Below are 19,118 nucleotides of genomic sequence, written 5' to 3'. Positions count from 1 at the left end.
GGGGGGAGGGAGAAGAAAAAGAGATTTGTAAGTAGAGAACTTTAAATAAGTTGATAGGTTTCTGGTCTGAAGGCACTTCTGGTCTGAAGGCACTTCTGGTCTGAAGGCACTTCTGGTCTGAAGGCACTTCTGGTCTGAAGGCACTTCTTCCCAATATACTCATTAATTAATGAAAAATTCTTTCTTTCTAAATAGCAAAGCAATGCTGAATACACTTTTCCTTGGAGCATTGACAAAGTACCCCAGCCTTACAGTCAAAAGATCAATCAGTTAGAAAAAAGACACTAATTTCTAATCTCTTTAGAATGAAATTTCCTATTTTGAGATCTAGAGTAAATTTAAAACACATTTTTACAAGACAAAGAAAACTATAGCTTCATACTTTTATAGCTTATATATTTATTTTAAATGTATAAAAATATTTCTGGACATATCTCAATTATAATGAGGTCACAGCTAGGTTCCTCAGTAACAGATCCACTAAGCAGAATTTTCATTTAATACAAGCAAACAAATCTCTTATTTAAAAGGAGTAAGAAGAATGGCAACAGCTTTGAGAAGTGTTTGGCTATTTTGTTTTTTTAAATTGAATCTTATCTTTATGTTCCTGAAACCAATCAAGTAACTAAAAACGAAATCCCATACCTACACACAAAATGGAATCTCCAATCAATGTTTTAAAAAATACAAACAAAAACCAAACCAAAGCTTAAGTAATTGTTAGTCCTTAAATCAAGTATCAATGTTTAATATCAGGTGCTTCACTGATAGCTTCTCTCATTCCAGAGTGTTTTAGAAAACAAAAACCAACAAATAACAGCAAAGTACAGCAAAACCCACCAACAATAAACATATTTCCTTCAAATAACTCTGAATTAAATGCTGTTTCCACAGTGCTATATATTGTAACTATTAGCAGCTCCATGAAATCTTCTGCCTGCCAAGACCATGCTCCAGACTTCCCAATTTCTGCAGCTCTGCTGTTGTTTTGTTAGCAAAAATATACATAAATCCCTACAAGTACAACTATCACAATATTTTATGTTGCATTCAAATCAATTCAGTGGTTTATGTGAATTATATTTTACCAACTTTAATTAAAGTGCAGGAACAGAGGAGGAAGGAAAAAAGAAAAGCAGATCTCTGCCAGGACACCACAGCAGTACATCTTCATACCCACTTCCATCTGAAAAACCTTTTTATTTTATTTTATTTTTTAAACAAGTTGCATAGGCACAATAATTTTCAGTTATATTACCTACAAGTTATCTCAAGTGCCAGACTAGTACACAGCCAAAGGAAAAAATGTTAAAAAGCAAGAAGATGCTGCTGACATTGGACACTAAATCAGGTCCCCCATCTCAGTGAACAGAATGAAAGTCAAAGAGAACCTTAAAAGAACTTCATAAACTACTGAACAGAAAATAAATCTTTCTCTGTAAGGAGGGCAGCATCAAGCACCTGCTCAGGAAAAAAAAAAACAAAAAAGGAAACAAGTCAAGGGAAACAGAGTAAATGAAGTCAGAACAGCCAATAGAGTCTTTGTGCAAGGTCAAATGGAAGGGACACTCAGTGAGCTGCTGCAGCCTGAACAGGCTGTGTGAATGCAACCACACTGATTCCCTGAAAAATTAAATCAGACCTCATCAACTAATGCCCAGGTGGTGGGAAAGCTCTCTCTGAGCTCCTGAAACCCTCCCGTTCCTCAGCCTACAGAGTGCCCTCACAAAGCAAGTTTTGCCTTCCTGAAAAAAAGGTACAAATGGAGCTGCAGGGCCCAGAGAGCTGCACAGGTCTCCAGTGTCCTTCCCAAGATGTTTCTTGGAAAGCAGCAGGTAGATGGTGGGACAGGAAACAGGGAGGGGGAAAAAAAAAATTAAAAAAAAAATCAAATTTCTGGAATTGGCAGAGTCCATTCAATCTATGGAAACACAAATGAGTTCACCAAGACTTGAGACACCAGGGCAGCCACCACCATGGGAAGAGAGCTGGCTGCTGTTACATGTTCAATACATGGCTTTGCCTACAGCAGATTTTTAAATGAGGGACCTGAAATACTTCAAGGATGAGAGAACCCACAAACGGCTCAGGGAGGAAGAGGAAATGCAGCAGAATTTTCATTACAGTGACTGAGGAGCTGCCCCAAGTGGCTGACCCTGACTGAGGGGTAACAGTTCTCAAGGTGCACCAAGTGCACACTACTCTGCTGATCTGCTGATCCACTTTAATTGTGTTTTGGGAACAGAAAAGTCAGGATCCAGACATACAAGGGAATTACCACCCTCCATTGACAAGCCCCAAGCACAACTGCTCAGTAATCCAACTCGGGACAGAATACTCCCTGCAGATGAAATAACATCCTGCTCAGGAATCCCACTGAAGTTCCTTTCCAAAATGGAATGATGAGGGAGCTAAGCATCTTGTTGATAATTTCAAGTTCAAGTGAAGTCACATGGTTAGCAAACACCACTTAAATTCCTATATGGAAATCTTATTAAACTTTAATCCTCATGCAAATACTTGAAGACTGATTTTCAAATTGAATCTTATTTTAAAATCATATTGGTTGGCTTAAGGTGAAAGAGTGGATAGTGTTCTGGGTTCTGAGTGACAGCTAACAATTCAGAAGCTTAGTGTAAGTGAGGCAAAGTTTAAAAATAAAAGCACATATTCTTTAAATACACTTTAAATGCAATTAAGCTATGTCTCTTGTAAACACCACATTATTATACAGATAAAGGGCAGACAATTGTAGCATAATCTGATGGAATTCAAATAAACCAAGACAAAGAGAAGCATCAGCATGATAACAGAAGCATTTAAATTCATTACACTGCAAAACTAGTCCTAAGAAGTAGCAAGGAAAATTCAAGGTCATCAGAGAAAAGCCAAATCAAAAAAAAAAAAACAAAAAAAAAACCAAAACTCAAAAAAAATCAAAACAACAAAACCAAGAAAAACAAAACCAAGCCCCAAATCAGAACTCTTCTCCCCTCACTCAGCAGGGGAGAAGTTTCCAACCAAATGATGAAGAAAAGGGAGCAGCATTGTCACTGACATCACTCAAGCAGCTTTGGCAGAGAAGCTGCAAGCACACTGCTTGTGCAGGGAGAGCAGAGCTGCTGGGGTACAAAGCATTCCAGAAAATCCCAACACTCTCACATTTCCACTAATTCTGCTTTAAATTAAGTGCCTGCATTAATTCTGCTTCAATTTAAGTGTTAAAAAGCAAAACGATGGAGACGACCACGGGTTTTTCCTTCAGTACTTTTGGAGGTGCAGGGAAGGGATTTTATGCACAATAGGAGAATTTTGTGTCAGAGCAGAAATCCACAGTGAAAACAGGGCTGTCCTTAAACCCAGGGAAACACATTTCCTCCTGGAACTCACAGAATCTCCGGAAATCATGAATCTTCTTTCAACTAAAGGTTAACATCAAAGGCAAAACTGACACTTTATGTGCTCAGACATGGTATTGAATTTCTCCCTAGCTAGCCAGGCTCAGAAACAATTCCTTCCCGTTTAACATCACCACTTCTGTTAGGTTACAAACCTTTAGGAAATATCAGTGCATGGGAAATAATCACACACACACTAAAATGAACACTCTTAAAATAAAAATAAAAGCCATACTGAAGCTCTTTGCAGGGCAGTGGAGAAAAAGAGGAAGGAAAACAAAGAACCAGAGCTCTAAGTTACTGGATGCTTCTACACAAACTGCATAAGAAATGCTCTAAAAATGCAAGATTTTTATTGGTTTTGGTTTTTTGGTGGTTTTGGGGGTTTGTTTTCTGTGGGTTTTTTTTTTTAATTAGTACATTTGTACATTCAATTCTTTAAGTTTCCAGAGACTAACTGCTAATACATAATGCCACTTCAGCCTCATCTGAGGAGGAAAATTCTCAAACATTACCATAGCCTGCTAAAAAAACACTACTATTAATATACACATCTCCACCATCTCTCCAAGTTTCTCTCCTATTCTCAATAACTTGCCTCACAGCTAATAAAATTTACCTACTTAGCACTCTGGGGTAAATAGGCAAATTACCTTTACAATTCAGTCAAGGACACAATAACAGAAAGCTGGTGGTTTCCTGCCTGCTAATGCTGAGTTCATCCTATGCTTTTTGCTTTTTTTTTTTTTTTTTTTTGCAGACATTTTCAAAAGCAGCTCAGAAGATTGGGAGCTCATTTGTGCAGAGCATCTCATGACTGATACATAAAAAATACCCATAACTCAACACTCGGAACTTTCCTCCTGCATGCAGAGAAAAATCAGAAGTCCTTACTGTGCAGATGCAGCAAAAAAAATAATAATAGCTTCTCCTAAAGGTACTACTGACTCCCCCTCCCCCTTTGGGTTTGTACTTTTACAACTACCATCAGTTATTGTTGTTTGTGCAGATTTAAGAGCAGAGGACAGAATTTAACAGAAAATTCTAGGCAAAAAAAATAAATTTCCTTGCCTAGCCCTGAATAAGATGTTAGTGCATTCATTTTTCAAGTAGTTCTAGTTATGACAATTTCATTACAAGTTCTAATCACAGAACTTATAAATATATAACTTTATATATATCTGTAATCCAGTTTCCAACTGCTCTCTGAATAAAGATGTTAGGAAGTGTCACCAGAACCAGCATGCTCAATGAAATTTGATCTGAACACACCATAATTCAGGCAGAATGAATTCCAATACTGAAATAAACTTGAAAAACAAAAATAACATAAACCCTCTTTGGAAATAATGCTATTTTTAATCAACCTTCAGCCCTCACCTGTGCTCTATTAAAATCCATTTGTATAAAACACTTCTGATTCCCTCGTGCTTCTCTCTAGTTATAGAAAACAAAGGTCTGAATTTCAGACACAAAGGATTAAGATTCTTTGTGAAAAGAAACAGAAACTGAGCAATTTCAATACAATTTCTACTTCCAGCTTTGCAAGAGAAACTGAAGGGAAAGAGGGGAAGCACACTAACATTTGCATAAACATCTCCATTAGCAAATCTGAAAATACCTCCTTGATAAAAGGTAATTAGGGTCTGGGTTTTCTTTTCAGAACCCCACTAATCCACACTTCACCAGATTGCCTCCACACCACTGCTGAAAGAGTCTGCCCCAGCCTCAGAAGAAGGAATTCTCCAACTAAAAAACCCTGAAGCACATTTAATAGGGAATTTTTTTTAAAAAAGTATCCCAAGTGTTCCAGCTGAAAGACAGAACTGGTGTTTGGGTGGGTATGGTATTTTTTTTCATTTTGTTTTGTTTTTTTATAATTATAATCTCATATTCTCCTAGATTGTCCCTGTAAATTCCTCATGACCTGAACCAAGAGGATTCCCAAGTCAAAGCACTGCTATAAATGAAATATTTTCTGCTGCCATTTCCTAGATGAGGAAAATGGACACTGCAAAGCCAAATTCCTGTCCCAGGGGTCGTGGCTCTCACAGCCAGGATTCCACCATTTCCCTTCCAACGGGGCAGCACCCACCTTGCTCAGGAGCACCAACAAATCTGCTACACCTTTAAGTATTAATTAATGAGCAACATTGTTTCAGACTGTTAGAAAGTGTTGCCCATAATTGGCACATATTGGCCAGCACCCAGAGTCCTCGGGGCGTTTTGACCAAAAATCAATATATTCTGACTGGCTGACAATTAGCAGCAGCAGCAGCAGAGCTGAGAGTTCCCCACTGATGTATCACAGCTGCCCAAACAGCAGCTCCAAAGAGTTCCTCCTCACTACAGACTGTTTTGGTATCCCACTCAAATAAAAATTTAAACTACCAAGGAAGATTTGTTTTACAAGTGTCAGGTTGGCTTCCACTCTAAGTTCTTGGGCTGGAGAACACAGAGCCTTTGGGTTTAAAATAAAACTTTGTTTTTTTTAAAGTAGCAACCACACCACGAAGCCCTTAGGAATCTTCATATTCGGTTGTTTATTTATTGCTTGTTTTTTTTTTTTTTTTTTTTTATTTCTTCCTTTAACCAAGTCGAGAGAACACTACAGCAAGCAGCACAGGACAGAAAACAAACCCAAACTGCCCAAGAATCTTGAGGAATCCCTTACCTGCCCACATGCTCAACATGCACTGCAGCCTCCCCTGCTCCACCATTCATTACACTCTCTGCTTTGTTCTTTGTCAGGCAACCCTCTGGGGCTTTCAGCACTCAGAAGAGTGAAGCTGCCAAACCACTTGAGGCTTTCTGAGCCAGCAGAAGAAAAGCAGAAGCAACTCCCTCAAGACAACCCATCTACCACCTTTCCTGGGTAAGTGCTGGTTCAGAGTGGTTCTTTGTGCCCAAATGCATCTTCCAGGTACAGCCATGAGACTGCAAGGCAGGAATGGAGAGCAGTCCAGGCAGCCACCTTCACACCTCTCCTGCTTCACCAACCACTCTTGATTTTAATTGTCAACTTGGCATCTTCCACTCACCACCCATAATCCTGAGGTACAAAACTCCACAGTCTGAACTCACATCAGAAAGGAGCAGGGAATTAAGAATGCATCTGCTCTAACAAGCAAAACATAAGGAAAATACTAAAATCAGACTGGTTTTTTAACATACACACAAAAAATAATTGCCAGGGAAATCATTTGAGTTTTCTTGATTTAAAACATGCGTGAGAAAGAAAAAGGTTAAAAAAAAAATTACCAGGAGGCAAACACACAAATTGTTTCAATTATCAAATACCTCAGGAGCTTTCTTTGGTTTTGTTTTAGTTATCTGGGAGAGGAGAGGTGGAGTGATTTGTTATTTAAGTGCTGGGGGATGAGGCAATAGAAAATAAGAGAAATTAGTGCCTAGTTCTCCAGGAAAACCAGACTATCATGCAGAGTCCTAAGACTGCAGCACTACTTTCTGTGATAAGGGTTTGAATCATCATTAATCAAGTCACAAAGATGCCTTCCTTGCCGTTGGCTACAAGTCCCCCTGCAACATCAGAGTTTGGATCAGCCCCATCACAAGGTCTGTACTTCAAGCAGACACAGTGCCATTAATATCCTTAATGTGAAAGCAGGAAAAAAAAAAAAAAAACCCTAAACAAATGCATTGCTACATTTTCTAGCAAGTTGCATATTCTGCATCTTAACGTGAAGTAATAAGATCTCAAAATACAGATGCTTCTCCACTGACAAAAAGGTGGAAGAGCAGACATTTCTCTAAGCATCTCTGAATAACTCCCTAAGGTCCCAAAGGTAAATATAGCAGAAAGATGATTTTGATGATAACACAAAGCTAAAAACATAGCTAATAGCAAAGTAGAAAAAAAACCCCTTCCAGTTCAAAGCACATCATTAATGACTACTGTCAAAAGGCTCTCCAAAATATTTTTCATGTAGCTGAGGATGTTTTTATTTTAGTTAGACCCTCAAGTTGAAAATATTTATTCCATAGCCAAATACAAATGGATCAAGTGAATTGTATTCCCGAATAGGTCATATTCACCCTTAAGACTTCCATATTATCAAATTACCTTCCTTATTAATGAGCTTAGCTTCATCCAATAAAAACATGATTGAAACAAGATTTTATTTTTGTGCACTACTAAACTACAGCATGACATCATGACATCTCACCAAGAAACAAAGCTGGGGGGTTGTGGTTTTTTTTCCACAATGCAACCACAAGTTTATATATACATACACAAAATGTATGTATTTCTCCAGATACAACAATTACAAGCAATACTAGAAAGAGTTTCCTCACGTTCCTGTATTTCAGAACTTAAATGAGACTAATAAACCTGTCATCTTATATTTTCACATCCCTTAATTATTGAAGATGAAAATCTCAATTATCTGAACAGGAGCTTTCACAATGAAATATAAGTGTACTGTAAAGGATAAGAATCCAGAACATATTTGGAAAACAGAGAATACTTAGACAGTGCTCTGTTTCAAAGAGAGTGTAACAGCTTTCAGTGTATTGCTCTTGCTCATTCTGAAACATTTACAAACATCTTGTTACACCAGATTTTTTTTTCCAAGGTTCAAAACTGAAACGCACTGTAAAAATTTCATTTAACAAGATCTGAAATACCTGCATGGTTCTGTATCATGTGCTGCTCAGTGAACAAGAAGAGCACAGATTTCCTGTTGAAAGCTAAAAACCCAGGGCTACATCATTTTTTTTTGGTTTTCCTGATGAACCAACAACCACTTTAACTTAAAGCTAAACAAGAGAAAACTGCTTTGCCATGTAAAGTGCTAAATTTGTCTGCTTGTAGTCTCTGTAGCAACCCAATATTCCAAAGAGACAATCATGTGATCAATGCTCTCAGCTCCTGCTGTTTATCCTGCACTGTCCTACTTACAGCAGCTCTCAATTCCAGCTGTCTACAGTAAAAGGAAAAACATCACCTGCTCTCCTGCCAGTCCATGATGCCAGAGCAGCCTTGTTAGAGCTGCTGTAAAAAAAATGTTGACATTGTTTGATTTCAAGATTAACACACAGAAGAAATTTACACTGCAAAAAGAGCTGAGCAGGCTTAACAGAAAATATTCCACCAGTATCAAGGCAGAGCCAGGTAGCTCCAGCTCTCAGGGCTTCCAGTGAAATGTAAGGAAATGAACATGAAACCTGCAGCTGTCTGCTGGGCTGGCACAGTTCTTTCTCTCCAAAAGGAAAGAATTCTTGAGCTTTAGCACTCAAAAACCTCCTCGTGCTTTTTCCTCATAATAATTCCTCATTCTAGAGGGAGCAAGCAGCAAACTATTCCTTTCCTACAGAAAGAGAACCCATGGGGAAGAGGAAAGAGGTGGGGAGGTGAGGCAGAGAGGAGGGCACAGCTCTCCCTGTGCCTTGAGGGCAGTGAGGAGCAAAGAGCCAACAGCTCCTTCTGCTCCACCTTATCAGACATTTCTGAACAGGCAGCAAAACCATTTCCATGGCCCATCTGAAAAAAATATCCCTGCCCCCCTGCAGCCATGAGCACTCAAGACTCCAGATCTGCCAACACACTTGTTCCCACCTCTGGAATCACATCCATTGTGGGCAGTTTTACCTCTTCCTCCCAGCAAGATGAGGTAGAAAAAAACCCCACATCTATTCAAGCTATGATAAGCCCTTCAAATAAAGATAACTTCATGTACAAAGGCTTATTAAAAAAAAAAAATTAAATTTATCTTTAGAGTATTTTTCAGCCATCGTTTCCTGTGAAGTCATACACTTAGTATTTACATCAAGTGGACAAAACAGGATTTTCATTTAAAAAAATAAAAGAACAGTGAGCTGGCATTATAAAATCCTGTAGTCAGACCAAGGCTAAACAGCATTACCTGTGAAACCTGTGCAGCAAGTTTCATTTTGTGTGATAAGCTTATCACTCACGATTTTCCAAGTGCATTTTTGAGGTTTTGGGTCTTTTTTTTTTTTTTTTTTTTAAATTACATTTGGTTTGGGTGTGTGGTGTTTTTTAAGTGAATTCATCAGACACAAGTTCTGGTTTGCCACCCTCTGCAATTGGTTATATTGCTCCTCTGTAAGTTCTTCTTCCAGTCAAGTAACACAGGAGCTTTCAGTACATTTTCAGTTATCTACCAGATCCTCCCACAAAATCAGGATTACTCAATTATTTGCTTACTGGTATTCCAAGTGTGTTAAAGTTTAGCAAGCTGTACTTATTACCCAAACTTCAGGAGATATCCTGCACATGAGCACTTTGTACTTCTGAGAGTTAGGAGTGTCAGATTTAAACTTCATTAAAGAACTGTACCCAGACTGCTTAATCTGACAAGTTCCCCAGTTACCTTTATTCCAGAGACACTCTACTGTTTTATTATCCACTTGGGATGAGAAGTCTCACCCAAAGGCTGTTATTTGAGCTGCCTAAGCAGAAGAGGTGGACAGACAACTGGATGCAGCAGATCAGAATCTGTCTCATACATTCATAGGGTGGATTTTGGAATAAAGCACAAACAACTCTATTCCTGAACATGGCACTAGCAGTGCAGTAGGTTGGAAAGGAGAAAAGAGAAGGACTCCTATTTGTCAAGCTGTGTAATCTAATATACAGTCATTAAAACCACATTATTGAGCTTCTTGCCTTATGTGATTGAAAAAGGTTGTGACAAATACCAAGGCAATGATTATTTTTTTTTTTTCCTACATGGTTACAACCAAGACCATTAACAAACCCTTCCCTTTAGCCTTTTATTCTACTGCTGCTCCTCCTCCTGACCCCCATCACATGTTGCTGAGAACTGAAAATTGCCAACTTGCAAAGGAGCACCACCACCAAACCCATGTGAGGGAGTTACCCACTCCACTCCTGCCCTGGCCATAAACAGCAGTGGAACTTGCATACTTGAAAACCTCAGACAGTTTCCTCAGGCACGGACACCAGGACTTGTTCTAACAGATCACATTTCACCAAATCCAGGACTGTCTCACTTTCCTCAGTGCTGGTTTTAGACTGGGGAGAAGCTGGGGCAGAGAGGGAAGAGCAGGTCATGGTTATCACCTTGCAGCATGTGACTGCACCATGCAAACATCTGAGCTTTTTGCTTTTTCCGTAGAAAAAAAAGCTTAAATATTCATGAGATGAGGTTAATTTAATAAGTTTGTTGGTTTTAGGAGTCACATCATTAAGTATAATTAACCCATGAACACATCAAACCATCCAGTTGTTATTTGCTTGGTCATCTATTCACACGCCATGGTGGCATCAGTTTATAAAAATTAAATAAGGAAATTAAAAGGTATGCAACATAGCAATGAAATGGACTTTTTGAACATAACCTTATAGAGGGAGGGAAAATAACAGAGCAACAGAGAGGAAGCCATGGCTGCCTGTGGATCTGTCACCAGAGACTGGAAATCCCAGCCTGCTGGACTTCCACACACAGGAAAAACAAAACACAACTGAATTCTATTGTTGGGAGACCAAGGAACTGAAAATCTCCCATACTCTGGAACAACAGGGAGTTCAAACAGAACCCAGGAAAAAATCCAGATGGGATCAGCTCCCAATGAAGGGAATAACTCCATCCACACACCCTTCAAAGAGAAAGTGAAAAAGTGGGGAAAAAAGTCCTGCATCTCCCAACCACAGCTCCAGAAAGCAGACAGGAGGTGACCTCCCCCTCTGGAGCACTGACTGCTCAGTCTGTAATCAAACTCTTTGAACCCCAAGACTGCCAGCAGGAACAACCAACCTTATCCAAACCTGTAGTTACAGCACACAGAGAACAAGTCCATGTAGTGGCCAGCCAAGCCCCAGAGGGCAGGGTACTATAAACAGTGATCTGAAGAACACTGGGAGCAGACTTCATATCCCCAGAAATTGTTTTACCAGATCTGTGCAAATCTTAATAATTTTTTTTCATTAGTTCTGAACTACACAGGACACAGCTGCTGTGTGGGTCAGCACACAATTCCTTTACATACTTCATCAAGCATGCTGACCTCTTGATCTTCTTAAAAAAGGAAGCAGTCTCCAAATTAAAAGAACACTATTTTATTTTAAAAGCTTTCATCAGCTTTTCCAGCTGCTGCAGAGAGCTTTATAGAATTACTGTAAAAGATGCCATGACATAACTAATGCTAGTTTCAAATGGCCATTTGGAAAACCAGTTCCTCAAATAAGGAAAGCCAAGACTGTGCCAAGACAATATTGGCATAAATAGTTAAAAGTAAATTCTTTACTATTGATTTATAGCAACCCCACCACACGGAGAAATGGATGAACAAGGACACCCTAGAGGGGAAACATTTGCCCTGACCAGGGTGGAGAAAAAGATGTCTAGAACTGAAGGACAAGTTTATAGATAAATTAGAAGCAGCAGCTCCCAACTACTAATAGAAACAGACACAAACATGTGCTTCTGCTTCTTCTGATCCAAAACAGCTCTAATGTTCTTTCAAGCTTAAATCTATTGCAGAAGATGCCACCAATGGCTGATTCCACACCCAAAAGGCAAAGCCACTGATCTCAAAATTTCCTGCATGGAAGATTTAACATAACACACACCAAAAACAACCAAATACCAACCAAATAAAAAACTTCCACAATAAATAAATAAAATAAAAAAATCATCTAAGCTTTAAATTACTTTGGATTTTAAAAGCTGATTTGGGAACAGCGATTAAACTTGTTCCAGCTAACCTAGTTTTTATTCATTTCATTATTTATTGCTAGGCAACATAGACCATGTCAAACCATGTTCAAACCATGAGAAGAAGTCATTCCAATTTAAATAAAAAAATTCTCACTTCACCCTCCTCCCCCTCAGCATGGAGGCCACACAGATTCCTGTAACACCAGCATTCCCAGGCACCTTCCTTCTGACCAGGAGCTGACATTCCAAATTCTTTTCTCTACATCTCCCACAGGATGTGATTTTATCCAAACCTCACACTGTGCCTGAGCAGCTCTCTGGGTCCCACTTGCTCAGAACCTTTCTCACTGTTTACAAACAGTCAGTGCCCTCACAACACTGGGAAGTTCAGAGCAGGACTCTTCACACAGCTGTTTTCCTCCCTTTCTAGAAGACTCTGCCTTCTTTTCCAACATCCCTGGTGTCCATGGTTTGTACACAAGTACCAATACAGAAAAGACTGCCTATTACCTTTACTATTACTTCCTTTTGTCACAAGGAAGTTCTGGAGAACTCCAAAAGGGCAGAAAAACAAGAAAGAGCAGAGATCCAAGTTCCCAAACAAAGAGCGCTCTTAATTACACGTTTCTTCCAGCGAAGCTTACATAAACCCTACGACTTCTTTAATAAAGCAAAATAAAAACATCCTACCTTTTGTTTATAGGTTTTTCATCTTTCTCATAAGGCTTCACAAACCACTTCCCAATGCGTACAAAATTCCTGTTCATCAAACACCTCTCCAGCAGGTTGTGAACAGCTTTGAAGAGCAGAGTGCGGCACTCGTAGGAGAGGCCGTTCTCCCAAACACCATCTTCCTCTTCTGTAAGGGAAAAAAAAGAAAAAAAGAAAAAAAAATGAGGATTGAATTTCATCCTATTATTTCATTCACCTAGCACAATATCCTTTTATCTCCCACAAGCTTTTAAAGACATTCACAGCATAACATGTGACCAAGAAAAAGCCTTCAACATTCAGATAATAACACGGTAATAGTGTAACTGCTAAAATAATCTGCTATAAAAATACCTTGCCTAACACACACACAAAAAAAATAATTAACAGCTATTTGTACACAAAAGGCAACAACCAGGACCAGTACCTTATAATAGTTCAGCCTGCTAGATCACAGTGTACTCCTGATCTGTCTGCAAGGTGGCTCGTGTTTTGGGTAGGATGAATTACTTATCCTGAAGACTTAGCTGACAATTATCCTTAAAAATAAAGTACCCAAATCCAAGCTTTTAATACATCCTAGAGTCTTAGCTGCCATTGACAGAGGAAAGCAGGGCACAAATATCATTCACCAACTGACCCTCAATGTTCATCTATTTGCTCAAGGACAGGGAGAAAATACCCAGATTCGGAAAACTGGTAAGAGCAGCCTGATCCTCCTCAGAAGACTCTGACAGTTGCAGTTTTTCTTTTTAATTCAAAAATTAAAATTATACTTAAGCAGGGTAGTTCCACTTTCTGATCTAAACATGGAACTGAAGAGAAAAACAGCCAGCACTGAGACAAAGGCCAGTTCATACTGAAAGGCTTCTGAAGTGAAACACTGAGATCCTCTGTGCCCCACAAATCAGACACAGGCATGGAATCTGATTTCCACAAGCCCAGTTAATTTGACAAATCAGAAAGCAAGATGCTTGACCAGAAGCTGTGATCTTCAACCACTCTGGCTCATAATCAGTGTTTGAACACAGGTTGACAAACCCCACAAGCATCACAATTATATCACAGGAGGAATATGAGGGGAATTTGAAAGTTCTGCAGCATCCCTCACTGTGTAGGTGACATCACTCATTGCCAGCAACACAGGAGCATGGAGGAGAACAGGAAAAAACCTACAGATCTTGTCCTTAAATTCCTGGCAATCAGCTCTGATCTTTAGGGCTGCAGCTCCCTCTGTCTCACAAATACCCCAAGGATCTGCTGCTGCTCTCCTTGGACCAACCCAGCAGAGCTGGAATGCTGCTTCTGTCCTCCTGGTAGCAACACAGACGAGGAGACTGTCTGACACAGATAATGAGACATATTTTTACTTCAGTCTCTGGATAGTCAGGGAATAATTTAGGTTGAGAGGGACCTGAGGAGATGGGAGTTGCAGGAGGTTGTTTTGTATCTCTCCACATCTCCAAGGCTTGGGTTCAGGTTTAGTCCCACACAACAGGTCTTAACCACAGTGACCTCTCTGCTCACCTCTCCTCCAGAGAGGATTTTGGTTCCATTGGTTTGCCTGATGGTCAGAAAACCTCAGGGATACAGCCCAAGTCTTTGCATTTTAAATTCCCCTTTGAAATGAGCCCCTTCACCTTCCTCTGGAAGCCACTTACAAGCTTAAAAGGTTGCAAGAGTATTAACTAAAGTCTCAATATCCTCAAATTAGAGAGTGTGTAGAAAACCAGACACCTAAAGAGTTTTACTTGGGAAAAAAAAAAAAAAAAGCACAAAAGTTACAGATTACCATAATAAAAAAAAAAAAAAGCAAGACAAAAATTACAGGGAAAGGAACTTCAGGATACCATTGCAAGCAGAACATGATGGTCATATTTGTATAGTGATAGATTCCACTCAAAGTACAGCTCCACTGGAGATTCATACTGTGAGTTAAAGGAAAATACTCCCAGTATCCTTTTCTCTGAGGGACAGAGAAGAGTAAACAGACCTGCTCCATAATTTACAAATGAAGAGGTGTGCATCATTACAGATGAATCATGACATGAAATAACTCCCTGGTAAAGCCCAGGAAAAGCAAGGAACCACATTTCCTCCATAAGAGACCTCACTGTGAGCTCCTCACCCTATTCCAGTGTGGAAGTTCCACAAAACTTGTTTTTAAACACCACCAAGCTACAAGATAACACAGTAACTCATTTAAGAAACATCAGGCAAAAAGCTTGTAACAAAAAGCAACAAAGGTCCAAAGTCAAAGGGTATAAAATGTTTGTGCCAAGAGGACAGGTTTTGTTTTGGTTTTTTATTTTTTTTTTTTCCCCCAGCTCAGAGATTTGTAGACACACAAATGCTCTACCCTAGAGGCAGCTTTGCTGTTCAGCACCGACTGCTCAACTGGTGGCAAACAAGCAGCTCAATAGAGCAAACATTAACTACAAAGCTTAATGATATTGGACTTTAACTGCACAATAAACTCCACACCATTTCAAAGGTTAAATGGTTGGTTTCTGTATGGCTCTGGTAATTTAAAACATCATTTTAAGAACATCCCCTGCATCAATTACCTATTCTAAGAGGAAATAGAAAGAGCTATTTCCAGCCTTTATGCCTAATTTTGTTTTGACATATTAGTCTAGGAATGAGAAGAAAGATGCTGAAATGGCAGAGGCACTGAAGTGTAATTCAAAGCTTCTCTTTTGGTGGTCAAACTATGGACACAGAGGCTTCTCCAAGCTGCCTGAGTTTATTGCTGGAAACAGAGAGCTCCCAGATGAGCATATTACAGGGGGAAAGTCTAAGGCATTAGGTGGGAGTTACAATTAAAAATCTAATAATTAAAAAGACAGCACACTGTGAGCATGCCCACTGGTGAGGAAGAATGTCTGGCACCCAAAACAAGACCTGTTCCAGCTGCAGTGCATCTTGCTAGAGAAAGGGAAGGTTAAACAAGATGACAGTTAAAGATATCTTCATTTCAGAACATTTTTTTTACATTAATTTGAACAAAAAAACAAACAAAAACCCCCTAGCAGTAAGTGTGTCCTGTGTCTTTTTGAAGTCATTCTTCCCCTTTTTTAGGGTGGTGGATGGAAGGAGAGAAATAAGACATCTGCTCACACCTCCCTGCTATTTTTAATTCTTCATTCAAATTCTGTTTCTCAACAGGAGAAAAATCCTCCTACTTCATAGAAATTGTACAAAGTAAACCATTTGTAAGAAGAGAGGAATAAGCCCTTTTGTCTTCTGATCTTCCTTAAACACAATAACTTGAGATGTTCAACCTGATAGTGATAATAAACCAAAATAAGTTGCTGACTCATTTTCAGAAGGTGTTAAGCCACAATTTCACTTCAGATAAGTGTTATCCACATAAGTGCTCTGGCAACCTGAAGGTTACAAGTATTTCATTTTTGATTAGTCCTTTTAGCTGCCCAAACCACTCAGCTCCTCTGTGACATACTTGTATGTCAATCCATTAGAGATATATTTACACACATATCATCCCACAACAACTAATTTTGTTCCCTCCCTCTCAACACCACATAATTAGCTGAGAGTTTTCCTAAAAGAAGCTAAAAATAATCAAGAAATGAAGAATTAATGGAAACAACACCCAGGAAAAAAATAAATTTTCATACTGCACATAAATAACAAAGTTTTATCAGCCACCATCTCCTTGAGACTCCCACCATCCAATTTTCACTGAGCAGTTGTAGGAGGCTCCTTGTGTTCAGTACTATTATGTTTTATTTTACATTCTTCATCCATTTCACCTGATGCAGTTTCATTACTACTGATTATGAATTTTTTTAATCAAGGATTACTAGCAAATAGATTTTTACTTAATGTATGTTTTTTGTAAGAATACAATTTTTATATTTTTAATACATTTTTCATTTCTTGAGCTACACTGAAACAAACATAAGATTAAAAAGAGCATTTTTAAGAACACCCTTACAGAATATGGACTTTCCCCCCACACCCTCCTGTTAGCATTGAGCTGGCCACATCAGGAGGGCACTGAAGTTGAGTATTTTTATCATACCATTAAAAATACCTTCCTAATGCTGAATGAAGCTTGAAAATAAATTATGCAAAGAAACAAATTACAGTCAAGTCTCCACGTTGGGTTACAATTGCCCTGCCCAATGACTTCAATAATGCAGAGGAAAAATCAGTTTCTTGGTATCATGAGTGAGAGATGTCTTTTAAAAGCCCCACTTACATTTCTGTCAGCATTTGACAGCATGTCAGCTCTAGAAACAGGCTGAAGCAAACCTGATTTAAACTCCATACATAAGCTCAGATTACAAGGGAATTATAATAAACAAAGCAGTGTGAAATTGCTGCTATATATAATATTGTAATAATGACAGAAAGGCTTTACTTGAAGTTTTCTGTTTAAAAAACAGATCTATAAATTGAAATACTTCACAATTAAACAAAATTCTTCAAAGCAAGAATTACCCAGTTCACCTGAAAAATAATATATATAATATGTGCTTTACTTCCTAAGAAGCAACAGACTGCATGTGAGAAAAGGGAGGGAATACTACTGAAAAATTCCAACCTAAAAATCTAAGGTAGAAAATTGAGGTTTGTTTCTAGGACAGCTGTATCTGTCATCTCCAGGCACTGAAGAGTCTGGATAAGAGACTCAGGATGACCAAATTAGTTGGAAAATTACATCAACTCCAAAGCAAACCAAAAGGTGACCTCCTGTCCAAAATACCCCACTCAAAACATTCAGCACCAAGACAAGGGAGCTGCTGGAGTGCTGTGCTTTCACCAGCATCACACTGAGAGGTTTTGTGCCTTCTAGACCCTGCAGAATCTTTTTTTTTGAATATTAACAATTTATAAGTGTGACCTTTTTGTAAGTGTGTAGCTGTGCCTGTTCATAAGGATAACAAGGTAATATTTTTCCTTCCCTATTCCTCGGGTGTAGTTTCCCTGGGTTGGTCTGTGCAGCCACAAGAAAAGCAAAGCTGGAAAATCTTTCTGGTTACACGTTCCAATATCCTCCTCCACATGGATTTTGAGCAATTCCATATGCAGATGTATTTTACTTATGTCACTGAACCTCCACAGAGTCACTGCTGTTATTAATACAGTTATTTTATAGACATAACATTGTACCTACAACCAAACACGCTGCAAAGCCCTCACTGACTGTGATAAAGTATTTTTCCACCTTACTCTGTAGGTATTTTGTGTTGGTCAAGAGAAAAGGAAACAAGTAAAACATCACATTCCAGCTGATACTCCCACCAAGTGACTGAGTTGGCACAGAGCTTATCAGCAGTTTTGTTGAAGTGGACACAGCCCCAACGTGGGATGCTGAAAAAACACTGAAGTGCCAAAGCAACACCCATAGCACTGCCCTGTTACACACACTGATTATGAATTTTTTTAATCAAGGATTACTAACAAATAGATTTTTGCTTAATGTATGTTTTTTGCAAGAACACAATTTTTATATTTTTAATGCATTTGTCATTTCTTGAGCTACACTGAAACAACTTCAGCTCACCAAGCTCACATCAGGTGCAAGAGTTTTTGTGAAGGTTAAAAAGAAAAAAAATGGTATTTTTTAATTAAAAAGCAAGCCATCAGCTGAATTGTCTTCAAAACTCACTTTTCTTGCAACTGGGAGGCTTTTCTGCAGAACCTCAGCCTGGTTCACACTCTGGTTTCAGTTGTATGAGAAGTCAGGAGGCACTGGATGCTGACAGCAGCACAACCTGACCCACTCACAGGTTTGTTTGGAGGTGAAGGTTTCATCTGTACTCCAGGTGTAGTGGGAACTACACAACTGCCATGTCTTTACCATACAGCACCAAAGACAAGCACCAGGAGCCAAACCTTCCTCTTTTTTCTTTCAAAGAGCTAAGCCCAGCATTATTTTTATACAATTTTTTCCTCAGAGAAGGATGAGGGAGGCTGGTCAGCAAACAAAAACTGATTAACTTGATATATGACAGGTACAAGGGAAACTCTTTAATTTTTAAAGTAAATTAGCAAGATTTAATAGACACCAGAATAAAAAAGAAAAGATGCATCTTACAGCTCACCCTTTAAAAGATGCAATTTGAAGGTCAAAGGCACACAGGAGCATTCCCTTATCCAAGCATTAATCAAACTGTAACCATTTCCTTGGGACTCTCTCTTGTACATAATTCATACCCAACTGTTCCCAGGTTTGAAACCATCTACTGCCAATTTAAAAAAAAATAAATCCAAGTGTATAGAGCATCATTTTAACAAAAGAAAGAACCTATCTAACAAAATAACTGCTGATCAGATCAGTGAGAGGCCACTGCCTTCTGAAATCTGA

General features: G+C 38.9%; 1 protein-coding gene across 1 annotated transcript in view; it reads right to left on the bottom strand.

Annotated features, from left to right (window-relative positions):
* The window catches only part of MED13 (mediator complex subunit 13), a 52,302-nt gene that overhangs the window by 26,145 nt on the left and 7,039 nt on the right, over nucleotides 1-19,118 (bottom strand). The window contains exon 3 of the mRNA XM_071765302.1: nucleotides 12,758-12,926. Within this exon, the coding sequence (XP_071621403.1) occupies nucleotides 12,758-12,926 (169 nt within the window). The remainder of the gene's footprint in view (nucleotides 1-12,757; nucleotides 12,927-19,118) is intronic.

The sequence above is a fragment of the Heliangelus exortis genome, chromosome 21, assembly GCF_036169615.1.
Source record: "Heliangelus exortis chromosome 21, bHelExo1.hap1, whole genome shotgun sequence".
NCBI classification, from domain to species: domain Eukaryota; kingdom Metazoa; phylum Chordata; class Aves; order Apodiformes; family Trochilidae; genus Heliangelus; species Heliangelus exortis.
The sequence above is the reverse complement of the archived record's forward strand: the minus strand, read 5'-3'. Positions and strand labels throughout refer to the sequence as shown.